The sequence below is a fragment of the Astatotilapia calliptera genome, chromosome 13 (genome assembly GCF_900246225.1).
Source record: "Astatotilapia calliptera chromosome 13, fAstCal1.2, whole genome shotgun sequence".
Taxonomy (NCBI): domain Eukaryota; kingdom Metazoa; phylum Chordata; class Actinopteri; order Cichliformes; family Cichlidae; genus Astatotilapia; species Astatotilapia calliptera.
In genome coordinates, this window is record NC_039314.1 from 9,723,730 (window position 1) to 9,750,910 (window position 27,181).

Below are 27,181 nucleotides of genomic sequence, written 5' to 3' on the forward strand. Positions count from 1 at the left end.
AGACGGACAAATAAGGGACAGACTGTAATGGGATACTAAAGCCAAGCAGAAGGAAGCTTGCAGGGGAGACAGAGAGACATACCCAGCAGGTTATCACAAACATTTTAGCCTCAACACAGCAGAGACAAGGCCCCATTACAAAAATACAGAGCTTACATCCCCCCTGCTCCTCTGTCCCTTTTTTCTTTGATTCCTTTTCACTGCTCAGACTTGTTCTGTTGTTTAAAGCATCACAACAACTAAAGAAAACGCAACTTCATCATAATTATCCAAGTTTTCACTTGTTATTTGAATGCCTTCATGTCACAAACTGCAAGCACCAAATGTGTATTTTTTTTCCCGCTGCCCTGGTGGCCGGGATGTTTTGAACATGCCGTATTGATGGCCGTGACTGCTTTATTTAGCACTGTGGCTTCGCCACAACCACTCACAGCTTACTGTATGCGATGTTATGATCAAAAAGCCCAGCTGCATCCATGAGTACCATATGGTGCCCAAGAACATGCACACAATCCAGCTCTCGCCACTTCACAAACAATAACAAAAAAAGTTTCAAATAGAGGTTCAAAAAAATCCCCTTCTAACAACCGTCTGGAGAATTGGTTGCATTTTCTTGTTAGGAAGGTTTATTTGGGGGGATATTATTGATTTCTATGTATTTTACTTCCTTATTGTAGCAGCTTGAGTGGTAGAGACCAACAACAAGCCTAAATGGCTCTTCTGAGTCCAACGCACTCGGAGACTCGAAGTTCCAGTGAATTTATCCCACAGTTACTAGTATACTCCACTTAGAGTTTGATGTCGCTTTGCATTTATGGTCCTTTGTCTACAAAAGCAAAAAAGCTTTACTTAATTGGTTGTATTGCACCCCTTTGTCTTGGTCTTTTGTGAACAGTGGGATACTGGTGATGTAAACCTAATTTTGGAGAGCAGCGCAGCCTTTCCTGTGGCTAAGGGTTGTCAGCACACAATTAACTTTTGGCATAACATTGTATACTGTAACACTGTGTGGCTCCTAGGGGAGCAGGCTGCCACTAAATGAAGATACTAGGCTAAACTTATATTTTATAGCCTTTTATACCGACTGTGAAAGTTCAGTGTGAGCAGCTTTACCAGTCACATGCTGTGGCATTGTTTCTGAGTACCGAGTGGTCACATTAATTCAGCTTTTCTCCTTATTATTAAAATCAGTTTGACTCCTGCTTTTGATGTACTTTGGCAATTTTGGGTTACTCTGTATCAAATAAACATAACAGAGATAAAAACACAAACGTTTCTGAAGCTTCATCGTGAAATCCCCACTGAAAAAGTGTAGCATGTTCATATCCAGTTCATTTAGACCGATAATGGAACCAGCAGTTAACTTCGTCTTTAAGCTGCTCACACACAGTTCGCATCGCCAAAAATATTTATCACGATATATATTTGAACATTTGCGATAACGATATAACTGACGATATAATTGATGCGAGACAAAATACAACTCCACAACATTACTAGCGCAAAAAGACAACCTTCCATTTATTTTCACTTAAACAAGAAGCTGGTTTTTATGTACATTAAAGCTTTATAAAAATGTAACAGTGCAAATGCAAATTCCTTGCTGAAAGTTTAACCAAAAGGCATTTCCAGTAGAAATGGGCTGACATGTCCTGAGCATAACCATGTATAATATCCACTGAAGTTAAAAAGAGGTGCTTTGCAACATTAAACTGCAGTGTGCAGTACGTATTTTTCAGACCATAAGGTGCACGGGATTATAAGACACATTAAGCGAAACAAAGCAGTCAGATAAATCAAACTTTATTAAACTCATTCTTCTTGCTTCCTCCACTTCTGTACCATTGATTTATTAATGAATGAATTCTGCTCTATTCCCATGTTGTTGCAGTATATTAATGACTAACCTCGTATTGTGGAAGGATTATCTCAGTTGTTCTCCTGACTGAAGTTTGGTCCGTTTACAGCATCCTGCCATGTGATTGCATTTGTCTCTAATTATCAGGAACTTTAACGTTAACTTTTATAAGTGGAAAAGTGTTAGTGTTCATCCTCCAGCTTCACTGTTTATGTTATGCTAACAGAGCTGTGTCGCTAGCGATCAGGTAGCACATCATTATATACCAGCTAGCCCAACTTCAGTAACCCTACAAACGTCACTGCTGTTTAGTTTCCTGTCTTCATTTATGTTGGAAGTGATAGCAGAGCTGTACGTTTGAATTTTTTCAGAAATCTCTCAGTCAGAACATGCAATATCATGCTTAGGTAACTAGGGAAACTAGCAAGCTAACTTCCGCTAGCTTCCTGCTAACTTCTAACTCCGTTAAATGTAATAAATTTTATTTTCATGGATGCCTGGAAGTTAAACTTCATAGTTTCACCTGGTTAAGCAGCAATGCTGATCGTTTTATTAAAGATGAAAGAATTGAGACAGTTTTTAACTCTCAGTGATGCTGCAGTGTTCGTTTGGCCTGAAGATACGGAGTTTAGGACCCAGATTACTCCCAGATTTAAGAGCATCTTAGTCCGACAAATACGACAATAACAACGGCCGCTTGCATGTTCTGCAAAAAATGTGCTTTGTCGTGTATCTGACGGACAAACACCAATCCAGTTCCACATCACTGAAGTTGCACCATTTTTACAAACCAATTCTGGTTCATCTGTTTCACTCAACAATCGGCCATGTGCGTATGAAAACAAAGGTACTGCGCATGCGCGTTTTACTCATATTCTATCGCGATATATCATTTTCCTATCGTTGCCTAACATTATACCGGTATTACCGTGAACGGTATAATATGGCCCAGCCCTACGAGTTACCATGGCGATTTAGCCAGGTTAAAGAGAGCTACTGTGGCGCTTCTGACTTGAAGCTCGCTCCACGTAGCTTGTTAACTCTTTCGCGTCGTTTCATAGCACAACCCTCTAGTCAGAATCGTAATGCCAACACAGAAGCATCTTGAACCTTCTTTCTAATGACCGATAGGCAGTGACTCCTCTGGCTGCAAAAAAAAAAGTATACATATACAGGAAAACATCCCTCCTGCTCCTTTTATCCGTGACCTCAGTAAACACTTTCCTGTCAAGGCTGAGGATACAGCCGTCTTACAGTGGCACTGAGAGCTTTGAATGCACTGCAACTCCACAAACACAGAGAAATAAACGAACCATCTTCACTAATGTGACAGCCCATTGCGCATCATTTATGCTGCAAAGTGTGAAAAGCGAACCACATACTGGAACGTGCTGCAAATATACAGAAAAACTGTTAGTAGCAACCAAAAAAAGCACTGTTGTCGAGGGGCACTAAAAACTGATGAACATGGCTAGGTACAGGCTTGATGTTGCCATGGTGACACATGAAACAACTGACTCTACTACCTAGCAGTGTGCAGCTAAATATTCTGTATTTGAACACCTAAACAGTTCATATATTTCCCACATAGCAGCCTGGATCATTTTGCATTGTGGAGAAACACAGAACGCTGGTCATTTAGTTGGAGATGGAGAGCAGCACACACTGTCTACAGTGTCCATTACGTTGGCCACCTTTGGCCCAGAAGCTGGCTTCAAAGAGAGGGGGCCTCATCCAACAGGCTACACTTTTTCTCTTCTTCTTTGAAGCTCCTCTTTTGATCAGTTCTCTTATCCCGTCCCCACCCACTGTTTGGTTCACAAAAACGGCAAATGAATCAACTCTCAGCAGAGAGAGAATTTGTCAGCCAGAAGAGAGGCAACAAATGTGTTTTTGAAATGTCTGGAACATATTTTAGTCACAGTCACCGAGGCACACGTATTATAAAATACACACAGACACAAAAGACGCTGTTTGAGTGATGATGAGTGATCTCTGTATGGGTTCCCTGTCTCCTGGAGGGGGAGAGGAAGACTTGATGGGAGACTTGATGGCTACAGTTTTTATAGAATATAATGAACTGATTTACTGAAAATTTAAATATTCATTAGCTGCAGTCCAACATTATACTATATATAACATCAGCCCAATATTGTCTTCTATTGTCAAGCTCAGTTCTGATGCTCATGTGCCAATTTTTGGCGCTTTAGTTGGGCGGGCAGGGTCCACATGGGCACCCTGACTGTTCTACGGCTATGCAGTCTAACACACAACCAGCTGTGATGCACTTTATTTTTAAACTTTTCATCAGTTTGAACTACAGTAGCTCGTCTGTTTGGACCACATGGCCATTTCTGACCAATGACCATGTCGGTGGTTCACCACTGTAATTTCTTTGGACCAGTTTTGATAGATACTGATTACTGCAGTTTAGGAGACGCTCTGACCCAGTCGTCTGGCCATCACAGTCTGGCTCTAGTCAGACTCACTCATACCCTAACGCTCACCCATTTTTCCTGCTTCTACCACATCAACTCTGAGAACAAAATGTTCGCTTGCTTCATTAGTTTCAACTTCAGTACCATACAGTTTTTAGCCGTCATGCTATGTCATTAAAATGTATCACTGAAAATATATCTGCAGAGAAAGAGGGTGAACAGCTTCATCCTTTATCATGATGTCTCCGTTACGTCCATGTCCACTGCTGAAATATACGTGGTGCTTTTAATGAGGTTCGCCAATCAAGCTGCTCCTTTTCTGACCTTTCGGTGATAAACAGCTGCTCTGCCCGGGCTTCTGTTTTCTCTGCAGTCTAGACAAGCACTTTGATTATATTGACCAGTCCAATCCATAAGGAAAACCTTGAGCTGCCCAGAAGAGGCATCACTTCATAACTGCAAGTCAATGCATAACTGCAAAGACGGCAACACACACACACACCCGGGCCATCCTCTGCAAACATGCCTCTTCCACACCTCGCTCAGACGTGACGTGTCCCATTTTAATGTATCACAGGGGTTAGCCGGATCACCTAGCGCCGGATTCATCTCTCCCCCTGCAAGACCGTCTGTGTCTTGATATAGTAAACCACAATAGGTATTGAAAACAGCAGCGGGCATCTACCTGCAGCAGGCCCTTTAGCAGCACAGGGAGAGTCTAAAGATTATGTAAAGTAATTCAGTGAGTGATGAGAGAGGAGCAGGCCACCACTGACAGCAGGTTTAGCAGGTATGTAGGTCACACAGGGGGAGGCCTTTTTTGCATTTTTCCCTTCCGTGTCTATTTTTGTGTTGTCTCCCTCTCTTACTTCTTTACTTAATCAGTTATTCACTTATTCCTTTCATCTCTTTGCATCACAGTGTTCTGGCTCTTTTTAAAAAAAATCCACTCTGTTGTCTTCTGACAGACGGTGGTGACTTTCTCACACTACCTTGGACGAAATGGGTAATAGAAAAAGACTAAAAAGAGAGATTAAGGAGAGACTTTGCCAATGGAGACAACATTTTTACTGGCTTTCGTGTTTCTTTCAAACCCTTTGCATTATCAAAGGATTGCCACTGGTCATTTTTGTAGCATATCTGAACCCCCTTCTTCTCTTGCCATTGCTGGCTGCCTTTTAATCATCTTCACTTCTCCCCGAGTAGTAGCTTAACCCCAAAGCAGATGGTGTCCTGTTCTCTTTTCACTCATTCGGAGTACTTTGTGTTTTCTCATCTTGTCAAGCATGGCCCAGGCCTCTGTAATGAGTTTGGGCCTTTTCAGTCTGTTTAGAGGACCCTGACACAACTCTGAGCCGCCCCACCGCAGCCACCACTACAAGGTTACCCAAACCCGCAGGGGAGCACAATGCTACTTAGTGTCCACAACCCCTTGGCCTTTTCTTGGGGAGAAGAAAGGCAGAATATTAATGAAGACTCTTGGCTTTTCAGGAGGATAGCAGTAGAGAGGGGCGGTCAGTGTTTACTGAACAGGCTTGTTTTCATCTCCCTAGCCCGCAGGTCACAGCTCAATGCTCTTTAATTGGCTCAGATTGTCAGACAGTGTTCCATCTCGTAGAAGAGAAAACTCTAGCTATCAAATGCTGCCTCCAGCACCACCACCACCCCCTACTGCCTCCCTTTACAAAATCCCCTCCTCTTTTTACTGCTTTGAGAGTGGCAGCTCATGCAGCTAAGCTATTTCCACAAGCATGTACTACAAACTTAAAATTAACATATGAAAATGGGTTGCTTTCCACATTTACCAGCTCATTAGTTCTTTTGGTTGGGCACTTGTTGAGCTCCACCCATTCTTGTTTTGCCTGAGCAGGGATGTCTTTAATTATCTTTGCAGTAGGCATATCAGACCCAAAGCTATTAGCCCATGCAAAGTTCAATGAGGGACTCTTTGATACTTGTTAAATATACATAACCCAGGACAGACCAGTCCCGAGTCCCCCATAGACCACCCAGTTTAAATAATTTTCCTCTCATCCCCCTGAAAAGAATAGAGCACCGACAGATACTGGCATCGACCTTGACATTTTCCTTCTTTTTTCTCTCAAGATAACGTGCCATTGAACAAGCCGTGGCCCTCCAACTGCATCACAAAAGCTCCAAACAACAGACTTAACTCAGGCAAAATAGAAGTACTTAATGCACTCGGTGCAAGACGTCGCGCATTCTCTAGTGAACCGTTCATGTGCTGATGGCTTTCAGTTGTTCCTAGACTGATATCGCCATGGCTCATGTTCATTGTTAGAGTGGAAGCAGCTGGACACCTGTGTGATCTGCTTGGGATCAAAGCTCCGAGATGTTTTCAGACACAACAGACCAGCCTGCCATGCCATGCTTTAAGGATCAAATGAACAGAAGAAATTCTCCTAAGGGAACTGACACTGTAGAGCGCAGACACTTCTACACCTCGATCGATTTCTTTTCTTTTCTCTTTCATTTTTTTTTTTAACTGCTCAAGATGACGAGATTAAAAAAGACTGTGAGATGTCCTGTGGCTAAAGGACAAAGGGAACCTCCTGTTCTGCTCACGGCTCCTGTCTGGAACATTAAACAGAGACGGTTCCCATGCTGCTATGTGGGTGACTCATGGGGACTGCCTCCCTTGCGAGCCGGCTGAGTTGGAATGACAAGACCATTAAAAGTTGCGTAAAAGCAGAAATGCTGGTGGTCATGACAAACACCATTTAACAATGATGAGTACACTTATCACACAAAAGCTACAGCTAATCAAAAATCCGTCTCCTATTCAAACATTGTTTTCACATTTTAACTCGTCGCTGCTGCAGTTCAAACACACTTGCTGTCGTCACTGAATATTGTGCTGCGGTATACTAATGCTGACCAACAAAACGCTAACTACCGCTTGTCTAATAAATGAATGGAAGGTGGGGGGATGTAATTTTCTGCTTGTCTGCATGCGAGGGTGACTTATGCCCAACTCTCTTCCTTCCTCTCCCTTCTCTCATGTGTGGAAATGTGAGCGCATGCAGTTTTCCTCCTTCTTGATGGTTTTCTCTCCAGGATGTTTTTAACTGAACTTCTAAAAGGCTGAAATGACAGAAAAAAATGTTAAAGAACTTAAAAGTTAGTTAACGTTTGAAATGTTTCTGATATTCCGGGTGACCTCTGCCCATCTCTAAATTAGTCCGGCTTGATCTCCGTCTCCTTCGTCTTCACCAAAACACGATGATATCATGACCGATAATAACTGATTACAGTTCAAATATGTGGAATCAGATCAAAAACCCTTTTGGAAAATCTCATTACCAGTCACCTCATCCAAGTTTGCCGGTCTCAGTGAAGTCGAGTCTCTCTTTTGCACGCCCTCACTCATAAATTTGGGGTCGCTCATCTGTTGGGATGGCAGATTTTGCCACCTAATGTAAAGTCTTTCATGCATAATTGATCAGTAATTCCAGTTATGACAGCACATCTGAAAACTGCTGTGCTGATTAAAGAAGCAGTGCATTTGTCTAGTTCGGTGTCTGGGATTAGAGAAAAAACACAAGAGATGTCAGTGTGTTGTAATAAAAACATCATAAAACATAAAACATACTAAAATTATGGATTTCATTATCTTTACCCGTAAGATTGGAGCATAACTGGCAGAAATCTTTGGCTTCTATAAGTTGTGAAATCTTTACATTTTAAGATTTGTTCATGCGTTGTTGCAAAAATTAACTAAATTTGCTAACAAGCTGACAGACAGACAGTAAATAAGGTTATAGAAGTATTTGAATTATTCCTATGATAATGTTATCGTGAATGAGCCTCGTGGCCGTGATCGTTCGAAAGTAAAAATCTGATCTCTCGCAGCCCTGAAGTGTTCTGCTTTCTTCACAAAACAACACAAAGTGGCTTTTAGTAGAGCTGAAAGAGAATTAAGAGACCTTGTTGCGCAAGTGTACGAGAGGACAAGTACATTAGAATCTCTGTTTTACGAAACAGGTCCTCAACTGGCAATTTTAATAAATGGCAGCAGCAAAACACCAGCCTCGGTGTCAAAATTGAAAAGGTGACTCCTGCGTCCTGGCCTTCAAACCAGCGTACAAAGAAAAAGACCAATTTCCTCCTACAACAAGACAACGACCCAAAGCGCAGCTCCAAGCTATGCACGAAGAATTTCGAGTGGAAGAAGTCAGCTGATAAGCAATCAGCAGAGAGGCCAGCACAGTCACCAGCTCTCAATTATTTTGCCCTCTTTCTGTAGACTCACATTAACCCATGTACATACAAATTCTGTAACCAGGGCTGAATGCTCGTAATTTACATACCAGCATGGAGGCTAGGGGTCACCATCAAGGACCCCTCAAGTCCTTGGTATTAAAAAACATTGCTGTAAGCTGTCCACTTTCCCCGCTGAGGGAGTAGTCAATTCACTCTGTTTTTCTTCTATTTTTCTTATCTGCCCTCTGTGGACTGTGCTTCTCCTTCACCAGAGGCCCATTTTTCTTCTCCCCCCCAAAAAAAAATCTTGTTTATGTGTTTACCACAGCACCCTCTGATGCTCCTCTAAATGATAGCCCTTTCACTGTCAGCACACAGGAGTCAAATTAGAGAACGAGAGAAACCAATGCTGCTGTTCCCTCCAAGCTTCAGTCAGAAAGAAGCTGAAGCCACAATCATCTGAAAATCTGAACTTTTTTTTCCTTCGTTTTGATCAGTGTTGGGTATCGAAAGGGGAGGAGGATGCTACCCAAGCTCCAAGACCGTGTTGTCATTACCTAGGAGAGAACAAAAAAGGAGCATCTGGAATGAGGCCGCTGCTTCAGTGAGCTCCTGCTGCTACGCGTAGACACGCTAAGCTAGTTCATACGACGGAGGCTGTATTCCAGTGTCGGGCACATTTCCCATGTCTCGCCATCAGCTTTAATGCACATAGAGATTATGTGGAAAAGCGTTAATGAACGGCATATCATTTGATGCGTATGCATAATTAATTACTTCACTATTGATGCCATACGGGTAACACATCCAAAACACATCTGGCACAATGTGCGTGTCATGCTTCCTGTCAGTTTAGTCTATTACAGCAGGAAAATCTGCTTCTTTGATTAATTTATAATAAGCCAGAAGACATTAAAGGGAAATTCTGGGTTATTTAGAGCTGCTTTCCTTTTCTGGTTATTTTTCATCTGGATGAGTCATTTTGGTTGGTTCTGATAGCGTTTTACTTAAAGTCACGTCTGGGATCTGGGGACAGGCTGGCAAAAAATTCAAATTAAGTTTTAAATAAGTTCATTTAAGCCAGATAATTTAAACCAATTACTACTTGGAGGAGACAAAAAACAGTTTGAAGCGCACTTGTCGCACTGCTGGCAAGCACAAACGAATCAAGATTTGTAGTCTACATATGGTGCGTGCGTTACTATTTTCCCACATCAATTATGCTCCTAAGTATAATTACGTTATTACTGATAGAAATCACAGGCATTGTGCCAAAGCAATAAAAAATAACATCCAAGTTATAAATAACCAGAAGATAAAAAGGACATAATATAATTCCAAGGCCGTTTCCATGCCACAGATCAAATGGTAAAAGAAAGCAGGGGGATATTGTTGTTGCTTCATCCTTCCTGCTTTTCTGCAGTCCTTGAGTCCCGGTGGTGTCTTGGAGAGGAGAAATTTATCCCAATATGTTGCAACAGATTAAATCAGTTTTATACTGAAGAAGCAGTATAATGGATTTTCTACACAGCTGACAGAGTCCTAGTGAGACAGCCAGCGAGGGAAAGCTATTGTGCAATGCACAAACTTTCATCTCGCTTTGAGGACCTTAGATACCTGCAATTACAACCGTGAGTGTATAATGACCTCAACCGCAGCCTTGTTCCTCTGAACATACAGAACACCGGAGCAGCCTTAGACTCCATGGTTGCTTCTATCATCCCGAAGCAGTTGTATTTGTTTACATCATCACCAGACTGCCTGGGGAGTGTGGTTATTTTTATGGTCTGCTTTGTTTGGTTGATTGCTGTTGCGAAAGGGGGGAGCGCGAAGGTTTGCTCTGGGAGTGACTACGAAGGAGTTGTGCGACTACAGAGGTAACGGGGAGGATAGACGGGGAGAGGGAAGCGTGTAGAGGAGGGTTGGGGGCGTCTGTGTGTGTGTGGTGGGTGGATGTTGTGGGGGTCTCTAGCTGCCTTATGGGAACGGTGGTTTGTAATTAATTTTGAATGCATCTCTCTCCCTTCTCAGATTTTGTTTTGTTCCGTTTTGAAGTGTTGCACTTCAGGAGGGCGCTGAAATTCCAGGCTTGAGAGTTGAAGCATCAGGATAAATGGAAATGTTTGCTCATGAAATCCTGGACTAGTTCCAGGATGATCGACTCTGTCGGTCATAAAGCATTTTGACAAAAGCACAAAGAGTCGCTGAATAATCCTGAATAATGGCTGCGTTTACCCAAATTTGAGTCTGTTTAACCGTATCCGCGTGCACGAATCGACTTTTAGAATAGCTAACATGTGCGTATTTGTGTGTTCTCCATGTTACAGATTCTCAGACGAACGACACTGACACCAGCAGTGGAGGTGAGCCGAGATTATGCGTTTTCAGAGTAGAGACTCCCTAACAGCCTGACAGCCACATCCCTTCCTCAATTTCTTCCCTTTTTTCACAACACAGTACATATTAGCCTTTGATTATATAAAAGATGCATTTAAATTTTAGAGCTGGGAAGCTGCAGACAGCATCAGAAGTCGGTTTTTTAATGAATTCACATATAAAAAAAATCATTATGAGATGTTTGCATAATCTTCAGTCCTGATCTGAAGCCGTCTCTCTTAGCTCCACTGTAACTACAAACCGAACTCAGGCTCACAAGCTTGGCGAGGCAGCGCTTGTTTAGGTATATTGATGCTTCTTGGCACAGAAAAGTGGGAAGGGCTGCCTGATTTTCATGGCCTCTTGTAATATTTCCCCGCTCTCCTTTCTTTTACTCCCTTCTAGGAGAGACGAACGATCCTGTCGAGGACTCGGAACAAGCTGATTCAACTCTAACTCAGTCCAAAGGTAAAAGCTTGAAAGAAGCACTCACACCCGCTTACTGGCTTACACTGATGTCACACACATCTCTATAAGTGGATTCTTATTAGTGGCCACAGCTGCTGAATTAAAATTCACTTCTTTTCGAGAATCCTCCGCTGCGCACAGCCAAGTGTTACCCAGCTTCACCCTACTTGTCTCCATTCCCCCTCCCCGTCTGTCTCCATCTCCTTGTCTCTGTAGGGGCAGGCAGCCGGCAGTACGTGTTCCTTCAGGGCCAAATGCATTTGTAAATCCTCTGTACCCATTTCAGGTCTGCAACTATAACCCTGATATTTTAGTATATGCGCGTCGGCACGTCTTTGGAGATTGAGTATGATGAATTACCTGCACCCTCAACTATTGGGCATTTAATAAATCAAGTGTGCAAAGCATATTGTTTTAACATGCAGCCAAAACAGACTGTAGGGGTAATAATAATGCCAATAAATCATATCTGATAAGGATACTACACTGGTCTTATCCTCAGGTCTTCGTTGAGATTTAGGCTAATAAGACAGCATATAATTTGAATGTAGTCATCTATGGAGGGTGCTATTAATTTCTGTGAACACGCTTGTTCTCTGTGTGGGTCCAAAGAAGCGATGAGCCAAAAAAGAAAAAAATGGCTTTCGGATTTGGGCATCGTATAGTTTCCAGGTAGAAAAAATTCACTTAAGCAACTGCTACGAACAGATTGTTGGGGTTGAATAAATAGGACAGGGAAGCAGCATATGAAATAACTTGGCAGAGGTAGGCGGGTTGGTGTAGAAAGGAGAGAGCTTAAACAATGCCAGACAAAGCAGCCAGGAAAAGGGGAAAAAAAGCCTGTTGCTGGACAACCGAGTGCATCAGGGTGGGACTGTGTGCGAGGGAGATGGTTAGTTCATAGTGTGCCGTTAAAATTAGCCAGAGTACAACATCAAAACTTACTGTATGACATTTTTAGAGCAAAGTTGATGTGTTGTTTTATCTTCAAACACAAAAATCACGTCATTTGCGGTGAAATGGGAACAGAGGAAACGGATCTGCCTCGATGTCTCTGTCTGCCGCACACAATTTTTCGAGCATCACTGAGCTGGATTTTGACGAAGCTTTGAGTTGTTATAAAGTACGTGTCATCCCTGTTTACTGGCATTTACAGATTAGTGCTTTTGTTTCATTTGACTTGTATTTATGTACTCCTTTACAGTCTAATGCAATCCACAGCCAGAAATCTTGAACTCTTTTCACAATAAAGACAACATTTGACGACCTCCCCTTTACCCTTAATGATGATCAGTATATATCAATAAAGACGTGGTTTGATGACCAACAGTTTTTGGGTTTTTCCACTAACCTCTGATGATGCTGATGCTGATTCTGATTACGCCAAAAAAAAACCCCAAAAAAACGTTCAGTTTAGAAAAGAGCTTCAAGGGTTGCTCCTAGTACGCCTCCAAGACAGAGTGTTGAGGAAATGTCTTGTCATTTGTTTCCATCCAGGCACTGAGAAGAAAGACTGACCAGCTGAAGGGAAGACAATCAGCCTCATCTGACAGCCAGCAAACTGTGCGAAGGCCACACTGGTGTCAGCCTGGCCCATGTCAGTATGGGCTCTGACACTGGCCCAGGAAAACCAGTTACTCACAAGATGCTCACATTCCCAACTTTACTTACCCTCCCCTCTCTTGGTTAAACTATTCATCCCTGAAATATGTATGTACTATATGTATATGTATGTACAAAACCTTACTTATAGGACTTGAACATATCAACCAGAAAAGATGAGCCATACCTCACTGTGTGTTAGAGTCATACATCATTCTGCCCGAAGGGTGCAATGAGATAAACCAGGTTCAAGTCTTGCTATTTGATAAACCCACTGTGAGAGCATGGCGAAGCTGTCATTGGACAACAGCCACAGCTCCTACATGTTGACACTCCCGGCTGGGTGATGCTAAACATCAACCATCCTTTTTAGTTTTTACTGACGCCACCAGTACAGTCACGATGGCGCTCGGTAGTGGGACGACAGCCTGCATTTGTAATCTGCTTTGGAGTGCGACACACTGACACCTGCCACGTCTCCTCACACACCGCCGCAGCTTCGATTTCCATTCTTTAGTCAGATCGGCCAATGCCCCGATTCGCGTTGTGGTCTGTGAGGCGACGTGCCGCTTGCCAGGCCTTTCATCTGAACATCACTAATCAAGTCTCATCTCCGCTGCTGCCGTGACTGCAGCTTTACTCATTTTAACCAGGAAACTGTTCATTAACGCCCGTGCACATAAACGAGGATGTGAGTGTCTTTTCAACAAATCGATTTGAGTCTTCTTTTTAATTTCCCCTCCCTCCCCTTTCCTTTTTCTTTGCCATTTCCAGTGCATGCCAGGAAATTGCTTTGAACTTCACCTACATAAACAAGAATTGCAGTCTTCTTCGCTTTCGCTTGTCTTCTTACCAGATTGTCTATAATTGTATCGAATGAATCTGCCTTATTTCATATCAAATTACAAAAAAACCATCACAATCACAGACCTGAGGAGGAGATGTATGAGTTCTTGGTTGTGTATTGCTTGCAGATGATTTGTATTTTTAAGTACATGTAATGGCTAACACCTGTTTTTTTTTCCTTTCTTTAATTTTAAAAAAAGGGGTTTTGGTTTGTTTCAAATGTTGGTATGAGTCATTAATTATTTTCAGTGGTGCCATACTAAAGATCAGAGAAATTACAGTTCTTAGAAATGATGCCTTCATACTTTGATGTTTGCTTTGCTAAATTATAACACAAAAAACAACTAATAAAATTTAAGGTGGAAGCAATGGGTCAGCTTTTAATGTACCTTGTTTTGTGTCTTGATTCGTTGCCATCGTCATGACAGCAGCGTATGTTTTATTTTATTCTAATAGCGACCAGCACAGTCGGTTTCCTCTCAGCTGTGTGTGAAATTCAACAACTGTAACAGAGCAATCAGTCGTGTGTCTCTGGGCAGTCAGAAACAATTAGTCTGTCCTTTGATCTCCTGCATGCTCACTCCCTGGCCCTCAGGCTCTCCCTTGTATCAAACGAGACAAGATATCTGGCAGAACCTCTAACCCCAGAGCCCTCCCACCCTCTGAGAAACGCCTGAGACCTCACAAAAAGCTTGTTACCACAGTCTCAGTCTCAAGTTATCAAAGAAGCTCTTATCTGCAACAAAACCAGCACGTATATAAACAATTAGTCGCTGTGGCCACAATTCAAAACCTGAAAGTGGCTACACAGATGCATCTATCTGATCCTGTCTTTGGTGGATTTCTCCTGGATTTCTCCTGATTTCTTAAGGATGCGATTTTTGGATGCTGTTCATCAGCTATAGATACATTTTTAAAGGCTGTTGCTTCTTTTGTCCTCCACTTGTCCAGTTTCCTTATTTTTTATTTAGTATGCTTAGATCTGCCAGGTTTTCAGCTAATAGCGCCTTGGGAATCACCTTGCGTTACAAAAATACTATGTTATGCTTGTCAAACTGTGTTATGTTTGGCATTTTTCATGGATTCAACTAAGAAATGAGAACTAATTCATTTCTTGACAGGCTGGTGTTAAAGTGCCTAAAGATACAATTGCAAATTGGTTCTTTGCTAAGTTGTCTATTATATGTGGACACAGCACAGGTTCAGCACTTGAGTTAGGAGCCTTTTTATTCTTGAATGATTCATTTGTTAGTGTTAAGTGGATTTAAAATAAAAAAATATAAACAATTCCTGGGAAAATCGTCTGGTACAAGGACTGGAATGGAAGTGAGTGGCAAAAGCAGCCAAAAGAAAGCCTGGAGAACTATCTCTCAATACCACTTTAAACATTACAAGAAGGTCCGGCTACTTGGAAGAAGAATACAAAGCAATGAGGGGTGGCTGAAGACTTTTGCACAGTACTTTTTGTCCAATTTGAATCAAATTTGCTGACTTAATGACACCCCACATATTAAAAATTAATGTGTGACATCACCTACTGGTGTGTGTGGACCTGCATGTTGAAGCTTTTTGGACCCAGAAGTGAGCACATTTAGAAGAGAAGAGGAAACTCAAAGTACTTACCTTACACTAGGTCAGGAAAGTGCACAGCACAGACATAGGTGCCTGCTAATCCGTGCTAATTAACACACTAATAAATCAGTCAACAAAATTAGAGCATAGACAAGCTATACCAAATAGTGACACAGTAAGCAATATTTTTGTTCACATTCTTTAGAAAAACACCACACTACAAACAGTCGATACAGTTCATTAACTTGTATTAGCTGAGGTGAAGTCTCAAGTCAACGCCAAATAAAACGGTCACGCCACTTACTAATGCAAAACCTTTTGCCTTAATGAAATCTAAAGGAGTGAATCATGAAAAATCTTACTCCACCTCCCTAGACACCCGTCTGATTCACCAACGCCAGGTTTCCATATAAATTCACAAGCAAGAGTACCAGTATGGCAGCTTTGTGTGGTTCAGTGTAAATAAGCAAAGGTGTTGTCTGAATACCATTAAGGCAGTGTTATAGATACATAAAAGGAGAAAATACCCAGCCACACTCAAAACCTCTAAAAACTGAACAAACCACTGTTTTGTTTTGATTACTCTTGGTACTCAGAAAGGGGGACATCTACTGTTACTACTGTGACAACAAGCATGTGAGGTATAATTACAACTACTTTGCTAGGCGGCCACCAACTCCCCAAAAGGAAACAAATTCTTGCATGTTTCATTACCCAACAGAAATGGGCATTCATCAAGAGCTGTTGGCTTTGCTGATTTACGCCGTAATCCAAGCACGAAACAGAATGATAATTAGACAAGAAACAAAATTTGGAGGAGACAACACAGGCTGCTGCTGCAAAGAGCTTTAGGTGGGGAAACTTTATGAGTGCAAAGCGAAAAACTGTACTTTATAAACATAGCTGCTCTCCTGATTGCAGTATTTGCCATTAGCTCAACCCTGGTTGCAGGTTATGTATACATATCATTTCTGTACATGTGACCTCAATGCTCTTTAGTTCAGAGAACACCGAGCTCAGATGAGAATGTGACTCCAGAGAGAGGTAAGGTAAGACGACTGTGTGCTGCAGACGCCTACTGCACTAAACGTCCACCATGGCTGGCCCGGATGGCTGTCAACAGGTTTTGTTGTGTCATAATTGTGCAACAGCCACTCAAAATGATGGATACGTGTGCAGATGAGTGTTGTTAGACCACTGGGTTGCATACTCTTGTATTAGTGTAATCACTACATTACAAGTGCATGCTGGCATGGTTGGGCAGTTGAGATCCCAACTTCTTGAAATACAACACATGTTTTTAGAAAGCTGAGCTAAGTTTCACTAACTAGCTAACACAGCATTTTATATAAAGAACATCATTAAGTCAAACATGGTAGTGGTAGTATGACGATGTGGGACTGCTTCGCTGCTTCACGGCAAAACCTGTAAAAGACGCACCAGCCCACCATGTCCATTTCACATGTATGCAGAAGCAGACATACAGTAGCAGCAAAGGGAGATAATATATTTAAAGCCACTACAACTTTTGGATGTGTACACTTCCCATTTTGGAGCGGCACATTGTGAGATGGACATCCTCAGTTCACGCCCAGGAGCTTAGGATCACCTGGGTTATGCAGCAGCACAGTGATCCAGAATACACCAACAAATCCACCTCTGAAAGGTTAAAAAAACAAAACAAAAAAGATTTTGAGTGGCCTAGTCAATGTCCGGACTTAAATCTGATTAAGGTTGTTTGGTATGGCCTTAAAAAGTTTGTTCATACTTGAAAGCCCTCTAATGTGTGTTGTGGAAGTTTTCCATTTAAATAAAGCCTGCAGATGAGCGGTGAGCGGTAGCTAACGTTCTTTAATCCAAACACACAAAGAGCATACAACCAAGCTTGATGGAGAGCCTACATGACCACGGGGCAGGGTCAGCAGAGTCTCTCTCTGAGCCTAGCATGGCTCTCAGTTAAATACCTTCTCCAGGAACAAAAGGCAGTATACAGCTGTTTCACACCTTAAGGTTCACACTCCCTTGCTACTTCCCAGAGTCCTCGAAGAGACAAAAGACTGGTCCTGTGGAGTTCCTGTTTCCCCCAACATCCTTACTACATCCCCTACCATTTGTCTTAAGTATGAGTGTCAGACATGTTAATACAATAAAATAATGTGATTAATACCCAAGTAAAAGAAATTCTATACATGTGGTTGGATTAAAACATTTCTGCAAAGAAGAGTGGGTCAAAATGTATCCACAGCTACTGTATCTGATAGGCTCATTGCCAGTTATTGCAAACACTTGATTGCAGTTCTTGCTGCCAAGGGGGGCATAACCAGTAGTATGGATGATTTTCCCTTAATAAATGAAAACATCATTTAAAAAAATGTATTTTGTATTTATTCAGGTCATCTTTCTCTAATATTAAAATTTGTTTGATGATCTGAAAACATGTAGGTGTGACGAACATGCACAACCTAAACTATAAGACTAGGAGGACACCGTCAGACTGCTAATCAACATACAAACAAAAAGTTTGTCCTAACAGTGGGAAAAAAACTCCAAAACACACATATTGTGCTGTTTCCACCAGAGAAGCATCTATCAAATATGGAAACATGATGTTTTAAATATTGTGTTGTGATCATTTATATTTGATAACTCAATCAAAAGCAAGCTTTAAGAAACAGGTTTCCCATCTGCTGGGAAAGGCAAATTTAAAACCAGAAAGTTTCACATGGTGTTAGCAGCCACCGTGTTTGTATTCCTTAACTTGTCGCATGCCAAGCAGATGTCAGCAGTGATTGTCCCCGGAATGGAGACTGTTTAAATTTTAATGTCTTCATTTAAATGTTGCATGTCGGAGCAGAGGGTTCCCTGAACCTGAGCAGTAGGTAGTGTCGGGGGAAACGGCTTCAGCACAGACTCGCTGCTGCGCGCTCGCTCCTTTGCATACAAAATATGTCAACGCTAAAATAACAAACTAGTTAGAAAAAAAACCCCACTTCTGTCCTACTTTATAACAAACAGTGATGGATTTTCTTGCTTACATACGATTTTTGATGTTAAGCAGCTCTGCAACAACAGGTAAAGCTACTACACCTGCTTCACACTCCAATAAATCATGAACACACACGATAGGGTGGTTTGTGTGTGTTACAGTTGTGCTGATTGACATGTGTAGGAGTTAGCGTCTCGTTAAGCTGCTGTGGGCTGATGTGATTCGCTCCATTCATTCCATTTTACAAATGAAAGCTCTGAGGACCTCTTCTTATATAACCATGAATTACCATGTTCTCTCGCCTTCTTTAAGCTCTCTCCACTTCTCTTATAACTCCACCCACCTTCTCCCAACTCTCTCGCTACACTACAGCAACCCAGTGCCACAATAGCTGTTAACACACCGCAAACAAATTGGAGAGAAAAAAAAAGTGTTAAAAAAAAACAGCTTTAAAGCTTTAAATCCCAGCGCTAGATAAGCTGTTTTTATCTGAAGTGCAGAGTTTGTCCTTCATGAAAATTCATCGTCCTCACAAGAGGCAAAGGCAACACTATAGGTGAACTAAGCCGAGATAAACACTCTAATTGGGATGAAAATTGACGCCGTTCATTATGGATGCCTGTCTTCAAAGGCGGCGAGAGCCACTGAAATGTTGAAAGGAAATTGACTTGCAGTGTTGCTAGTTTGCTTTGAACATGTGAGAATATGTCGATTAAACTCCACCAGCACAAGACGGTTATGCAGATTCCGTTTGCTGTCGGACCAAAAAAAAAAAAGCACGTTTGTCTCGTGGTGATGGCCCCTCGTGACGAAAAGAACAAAACAGAAAGACGAATAATGATTTCAATCTCTTTATCTGGCTTTCTGTTGGTGCTCTAATTATCAACTTGATAATATGCTTCTTCAGGTGATGTAGCAAATTCTCAACGATACTTAAGTTATAGTAGAGAGAAGACTGAGCAGCTCATTGATTAAAGTATAGAGGTGGGTGGATAATCCTAATATCGATATCATGTTAGGTGTGGCTGTGTGCAGACAGGAATAGGACCCAAGGTGCAGACTCCGGAGACAGTCGTGAACTCAAAATGGCTTTAATGTGATACTCAGAATATAACATAACTGAAAAAACTCAAAATAAACTTAAACTGGAGGAATGACAGACCACACAGTAAGGTAAACAGTAGATCGCGACATGGACACAGAGAAACACAGGGCTTAAATACACAGAAGGAGCAATCAGGGAATGAGTAAAAGGAGGGAAACACAGCTGGGACAAATCAGGCCTAACGAGACCAGGGGAAGCAAAACCAGACACATTAACATCAGACATGGACTTCCAAAGTAAAACAGGAAACATAACACAGACTCACAGGCAGGCACTATAACAAAGGGAACAGAGACGTGGAACCAGGGCAGACACAGACACTGACTGGATGTGGGGATACAGCAGACAGGGGAGACAGCAACATGGAACACAGACAGAAAACCAAAACACTAAAACTCTAACCAAACCCCACCCAGAGAACCTAAACTAAGAATGATCCTAAAACCCATAAAGCAAAGCTAGAAAATAATGAAATAACAAAATCAAAGAACCAAAAACACAAAACACTGGGTCAACGAGCCAGGGACCCTAACATATCAACGCTGATATTGGTGTCGATCGATACTAGCATGATAGTGATTTAGTGGTCATTAAAACTGATGATGATGACTCACTACCGAAATTTGCAGAAATCACAACGCACAATTTAACCACCTCTAAGCATGATGACAATGCGCGAAGACAGCTGTTCATCCGACCTGCTGCACACACACGGGATGTCCGGCTGGGAACCGAAGAAAGCACACAGTCAGGTCTGAAGTTGTTGGTATGAGCGTCACTCATGTTTTAGCCAAAGGTTGTTTTATGTTCCACGTTAATCGTATGGGAAGCGACACCCATTAGTACCATTCAATTAAATTTCAGCAAGAAGCAGCAGGACTGGCGGGTGCAGTCCTGAGAGACTTGCAGCTCGTGAGCACACATCGAGAACACGCCCACCTCCAAGTTGAAGAATATTAAAATTTTGAGGTGGCAGCAGGGGATTTATCTTGTTTAAGCAATAAAAAATTTATACTCTCCTTCAAAGTGACAAGATAGAGGGGAAAAAAATAATTTAGGCAGTGGCGAACAACCCCGGGTACAACTCCAATGTGCAAATTAAAATTTTTGAAAAGTGTCTGAAGTGGCCTTCAAAAAAAAAAAAAACGAGTGCTCCGAGGGGGGGAAGCAGTTGCATGTGGAACGAGATCATTGAATCCACCGTGAATGCTTTTCGCAGGAGGGTTGCCTTGTCCATTCAGCTCCACAGCAAAGCGTTGGAGGCTGCTGGTGATGGTCACGGTGCTTCAACCTGCAGCTCCAACCTTCAAATGGTAGTAACACATATCTCATGCATTTGTTTTTCTCAATACCATTCATCTCGCTTTAGCACGCGTTTGATCAGCTCTGTAAATATGGGTCAAATCAATCATCTTTTAAACACAGCAGTTCCTGTTACTATGGTGCTGCTAATTGTTGAAGAGGAGCAGGACCGGCTTGGCTTGGAAGCTGTCACTATTTTAAAAAAACAGAAGCATATGTTGCTTTTATGTAAACTTGGAAAGTAATCAGGTTAAATCATTTTTCTTATGATCGGTTTATGAAAAGTTTAAATCATCGCTCGGAAACTGAATTTCTCTTGATGGAGAATTTCTGTTGTGTTTGGGCTTTTAAAATGATTATATTTGTAATATTAGATGTAAATGCGTCCAGCGAGGCGAGCATAAACCTAGTCCCTAGGAGACTGCTGCATGAGCTGGCATCTTCTGAAAAAAAGTTGCCTTGGGAAAAAGGATAAAAGCTAGGCTATTATCTACCATAGGGATTGTGGAAAACCCATGTAACCTACCCCTGTGGATTCCGGTGAGGTTACACATAGTTATATAGATGTGCACAGCTTTTTGTGGTCAGAAATGGCTGCCACCACGGTACTCATGCTAATAACCAGTGTAGGTTTGTGTACTTGCTCATACCGGTAGTTTCTATTAAACTTACAATTAGTGCTAACTTGAACTTACAGTTTAAAGTACTTTAATTTGAATGTGCTTCGTAAAAGTGAAATGAATTAAAATTCAGAGTTTAATGGATCCACTTCAGCCCCTCAGCACAAAATACTATAAAGTGTCTGCTCATCGCTGCAGCTTCTTTGTAAGACTTTCTAACCAAGCACAGAACTGGCAGGCAGTCTGAGGAGTGAGGCGCGGACTGCAGAGGGCCAGAGGGAGGCCGCTGGCGTCATCACCTTCTTATCACTTTTTGGCTGCACGATCGTGCAAGAAGGATGGGAGAACTCAGGTTGCACAGGTACAACACATACTGCAGAGGGAAAGTGAGAACCAGGACCTTCAACAGGGGTGCCAAACATACGGCCCGGGGGCCAGAATGAGCCCAGCAAAGACTCCAGTTCAGCCCACAGGATGGCATTGGCAAATGTGAAAGAAGGCATAAATTTCAACTTTAAAATATATTTTAAAAAGTTTTACAGCTTTTTCATGCTGAAAAAGACCGTGCATAGGAGATAAGATAGATAAGATACCATCAAAGTAATTAAGCAATAGATAAACATGTAAATTAAAGAAAAGTTAGTTTTTTTTTTTAAAAAAAAGAGCCACCAGAATAATTTACACATTTTTCTTTAGTTTAAGCCCAAAGATTCGTGCTGACATACAAACCTTTCATGTAGAAACCTAAGAAATATTTTTTGTCATATTTAAACAGGGATTAAAGGTGTAGTCAAACTGTTTTCACTGACAGAAAAGGCAGTTTCATCCCTGACCTACAAGAAAGCCCAACAGTAACATTTCACTGCTGTGAAGCAACGGAAACACAGCAGTGAAATTTGGGCACAATAATAAAAAGATTCACTTACTTTTTTTTTTTTTACTGTATTGCCATTTCCTTTGCTAAACTGTAGAAGTCTTTAGTAACTTTCACATGTCTCATTATCTGCTTTTTGTCACTATAGTGATTTTGTTATGTCACAGCACTCATCGGGCACATTTTAGAGTGAAACTGTACAAGTCTCTCTCTGTTTTCCCTGCTCCTCACTGAGCAGTAAATTAGGGCTGGGCAGAGCATGTCTCTAATGGTTTTCCCATCATCTTTATAATTCACAGGGGTGGTGTTCACACCTGACTTCATTCCACTGCCGTTTTCAAAACATTGCTTGGTTCAGTGTAAAATAAGTAATTTCACTGGGCTGTGAAACGAATGCGTGTGGCGCGGCTGTGCAGCAGTTAACTTGTTTTGCTGCTTTATGGCTCGAGCTGTTTACAGGCGAGATCAGAAAAAAGCCGTCAGGACTAATGTACAGCCTCGTGTTTAACTGGACACCCATCAGCAACGTCTGCTGATGAGCGTTAGTTAAATTGGCATCGTTAGCTGCACGTTGTCGTCATTATCCTATAGGTCAAAGCTTTTATGTTGAGAACCAACCCTCTATTTGGAACACGTGAATAAATGCATGTAGCTTGTTTGAGTGCAGTATGCCCTTTGCGAGGGAGTTACACTGAAACAAGAAATTTAAATGATAATATTTCTTTATGCAGCACTAATAAACTAAGTGCTATTAGGAAAGGAATGACAAAAATGTTGCTCCCCTTTTTACAATTTCAGAAGTAATTATATTTTTTTTCCATGTTGATTTTTTTTTTTAAACCAGATAATAACACCCTGAAAGCCTAATGAAAGAAAATGAAAAGCAGCTCTAAAAATCCTCAGTAATTACACTGGACATTAATAAATGCATTAGCTTTATTATGCTCTAACTTTTTGAGCTGTTTGGTTATGCTGATGTTCAAATTCATTATGGCAAAAAAACCACCTGTAACTTGAAGTTACCACTAAGTGTGGGAATGAATCATCAATGCACGGAAAGATCGAGAACTTGCAAGCCAAGCAGAGGGGAGACCGGGGTTTTCACCTTGGCCATCTAATATGAATGGACTCAAGTATACAGAGACTGAAAAGGATACATTAAGAAAACATTAGGCAAGTTGGGGTTCAATTTAAATCTCTACTTTTCATTTGCCAGTTTTTACAAAGTCAGGTGTCATTTACATGTGCAAACACTTAAACAGATAATAATATATACATTTGTGTGATGGGTTAATCTGCATGTCCCTGTCAGGTGGAAACGGTGCCAATCCTGAGACAAACAATACTGTTTTAACAGGATCCAGGTTATTTCTCAAACTTAGATTTCAAGTCTAAAATGTGGGCGTTTCCACTGGTTTTCTTATTTATTAAATATAAAAACAAAAAAATAACTAACTGCCTCTATTTGCCCTCCTGTGCTGAACCACATTATCAGGTTAATAGCTGATCTCACTACTTACCTCTGCCTACTATACTCTGATGTGTGCATGTTTATGTCAGTCAAAGCGTGGCAGAAACCCCACTTCTCATATTCAGTCAGGCACCAGCAGCTGTAGTGACACAATAGAGCAGTTTGAGGACTGGTAAAAACCTTTATTTACCCAAAAAGTGAAAATCTTCAGATTCAGGAAGTCTTTTGCAAGAGTCTCCTGGGCCACAAATGGCAACTAACATGTTTTTGTCCCATGGCAGAAGAAACCAGCTAAAAACATCCAGAAACTTGAACCATCAGCCCTCTTGCTGTGACATAACTGAGCTCTGACAGAGACACTCAGATCAGTTGCAGATGTTACAGTATTAGAACTATGAGTCCTTCTAACCCAACGCACCACCTTGTTGGTCTGGACACTTATGTCTGCATTTTGGTCTCTCGTTTGCAGACTCAGATCAGTTGACATAAAAGTTGCTGTTTGCTCTATGAACACTCTACGAGTGAAGCAAACAGCTGGTGCCACATTCAAAATTTAAATCAGGTAAGGTCTGTTTGTTTGGGTTTATTTTTTGTGAGCAAAGTTATGACTGCACCTCCGAATTCAGGCTTTGCTCTTTCATCGGCTTCTGTGTACTTAGAGGCTGAATTTCACCGACTTTAATGTGACACCAAACAGCTCGAGCAGTGATGGTGCATTTACTATCAGTATTATCTGCTATCAGGGCATCACAGTATAAAGCAGTGGTTTCTGATATCTCTGGCCATTAAACTGTGCTGCTCATGCTAACGTTTTCAAATCTAAACCCGAGGAGGAGTCGGAGCTTCCTTCCTGAGAAATGAACAGAAATGTGCTGTAGGCATTTTATCTGAATAAATAAAAATACTGCTGCTGTAGTGACTAAATCCATTGTGGTAATTCAACACCAGGCTTTATTAGGAATACTAAATCTGTACTACAGACAAGGCCTCAATCAAACCAAGTAACATTATAGCCCACTCTGTATGAAAATGAATCTTGATTATTTTTTGTGTTTATTTGCATGGATCTGTTTTAATAATTCTCCTGAAAACCCCGAAACAAACAGTTCTCAGAGGAGTGATTCTGCTGAATTAGTTTGTCTAAAATATGGTAACTAGCGCTGCCAGTTTAACTACAAGTGTGTTAATATTACATAGTTTTTTGTTGCAAATGGGCAAATTCACAACACTAATCAACAAAACGAGTCACCATCTTAAGAGCTATTCGAATGCTGGCAGAGTCCTGTGCCTGTGTGATTAACCTAACCACTCCAGGCAGCATGTTGGCCATTGTCAGCACTCTCGGTTGCCAAAAAAGTTGCCACAAACTTGCACTGACAAATGAGTCTAAAATGTAACACCGATTCCAGCCTCTTTTTTTTTGCGTGCTTTTTCTCCTGTTGTCACAGCTGATTGTTGACAGTGCTGCGAAGAATTGCGCTTACTTAATTATTTTTTCCAACAAATTTGAGATTACATCTCGTTGAGAAGCAGATAAGCTTGATTGCTCGAGCATTTCAGCATCTCGCATCTCGCCTGTCACCGCTGATGGAACCTTCGGGGTTCTCTGGTGCCTCCGAGAACTGTTGCCGTAGCAACAGGCTGTAGTATGCATCCAGAATCAGGTTGGTAACTTCAGGTGAATGAAGAGAGGAAAAGTGAATGGGACGCTCCAGTCATCCTGTCCAATTTTCCGCGGCACCGTTTGCGGAGAAAATGCGCAAAAGGGTCAAGTTATGATAGGCTGATGTAATAATAAACTGCATGTGATGATGAAATAAATAAATGCACGGCTGGAATAGTGCACTACAACCATTTCACACTTCACAGGTGAGTAGCAGTGTGGTTATGACACCTCCAACTGATCGTGGTAACAGTACACTACTGCTGGATTTAACTTTTGACTAGGAGCTGCTTTGCTGTGAAAGGCAAATTAGATATATCAGACCATTAGGTGGTGGAGGTGACATGCTCCTCTCTGAACCCACCACCTGTAAGCCACCTTTCCCTATTACAGGGCCGCCATTGCATTCATTTCTCTCTGTGGAAAGTTAACAGTGAGAAACAGCTATCTGCTGTGGTAAGTATGTGTACGTGGTGTGACCCTTAGGTGCACACTGTATGGGTGTTTATTAATTCACAGATAAGGGTGGAGGCCGCTGTTCCTTCCCACTAGGATTCATTATTTTCTGTTCCCAACTCCTGCTGGTTATGTTAATGTATCATGAATTTCCATAACAAAATAGGCATCAAGGTAGGCAGAAAAATCACTCCAGCACAGCATGCAATTTAAATGTGCCATTTCGCAACGAGTCATTCAGCAGTGAAGTGTGGATGGTTACAGACGCGCTAGCAGTCATCATCCCGAGCTACCGCAGGGGAGGGTGGAGGGTAAAGCACAGCAAGTAAGGACATTTGTCAGTGTCCCCTTTGCTTTTTTAAGCACCGTCGTCTTTTGTCCTCTTTAACGCTTCGCTCTCGTTAAGCTGAATAACTCAAAATATATTCTTCACATTTCATTAAAAGTGAGACTTTTCATTTGTTTACTACGACAGTAATGGGAAAACAATTCAGGGAGCTTAACACTGCTGTTGATTTATTTTGATGATGCATAGCATTAAACTCGATTAATAAATATGATTCATTTAGCATCATTGTCAAATTGTCGAGCCTCCTGGAGAGGTGCTAACAATTCAAGCGAGCTGATTAAAATGACACCAAATGCCTCCTTTCAGGCTTTTCTGTCACAGAACGCCACAGCTTCTCTGCTAGATGCGACTCAAGAAACACCTCAGACTGCAAAATACAGGGAGATTTTCTCATTCGGTGTTAATTGGCTCATTTATTATTTAGAAATGAAAGAACGGGGATTAGAGCAACTTGCCTAACAAAGTTTGGGTCTGTCGGTGCGGAGATGTGACAATGACATTAATGGAGGGAGGCTGGAGTGTCTGCAGACAGTCCATGCAACCCATCTCTCTCTTGTCAGCAGGCTAAACGCCTCCTGCCACAGCTGACAACTTTTGCAATTGATTAAGTCAGTCTTGTTGACAGGACGACACAAGGTCACAATTATGATGAATGCTCTGCTGATTCTTTTAGTATTTTGGAAACTCGGGGAAACAGTTGAATCTGCTTTTGTTGAGCGTATGATTATTAGATTGGACAGTCAACATGCGTTAATTCTGCCTGTTCATGCCAGATTTATGAAAATGAAAAAGATTTCAGAGTTTACTTGGATGAATCTTAAACACGTCCCAATGTTGCACATTTCCACACACATACACGCACAGAGGCTGAAGCAGAAGGAATGAAAATTAAATTTCTGGAGCTGAATCGGTTTATTCATCGTACCATTTCATTGTGCATGTATCAGTTCACCGATCTATTAATGTAGTCT

At 41.6% G+C, this 27,181-nt stretch overlaps 1 protein-coding gene across 1 annotated transcript in view; it reads left to right on the top strand.

Annotated features, from left to right (window-relative positions):
- The window catches only part of macrod2 (mono-ADP ribosylhydrolase 2), a 401,770-nt gene extending 387,570 nt beyond the window's left edge, over positions 1–14,200 (top strand). The window contains exons 16-18 of the mRNA XM_026190215.1: positions 10,848–10,883; positions 11,302–11,364; positions 12,862–14,200. Of these exons, the coding sequence (XP_026046000.1) occupies positions 10,848–10,883; positions 11,302–11,364; positions 12,862–12,881 (119 nt within the window). The 3' untranslated portion in view covers positions 12,882–14,200. The remainder of the gene's footprint in view (positions 1–10,847; positions 10,884–11,301; positions 11,365–12,861) is intronic.
- Positions 14,201–27,181: the final 12,981 nt, after the last annotated feature.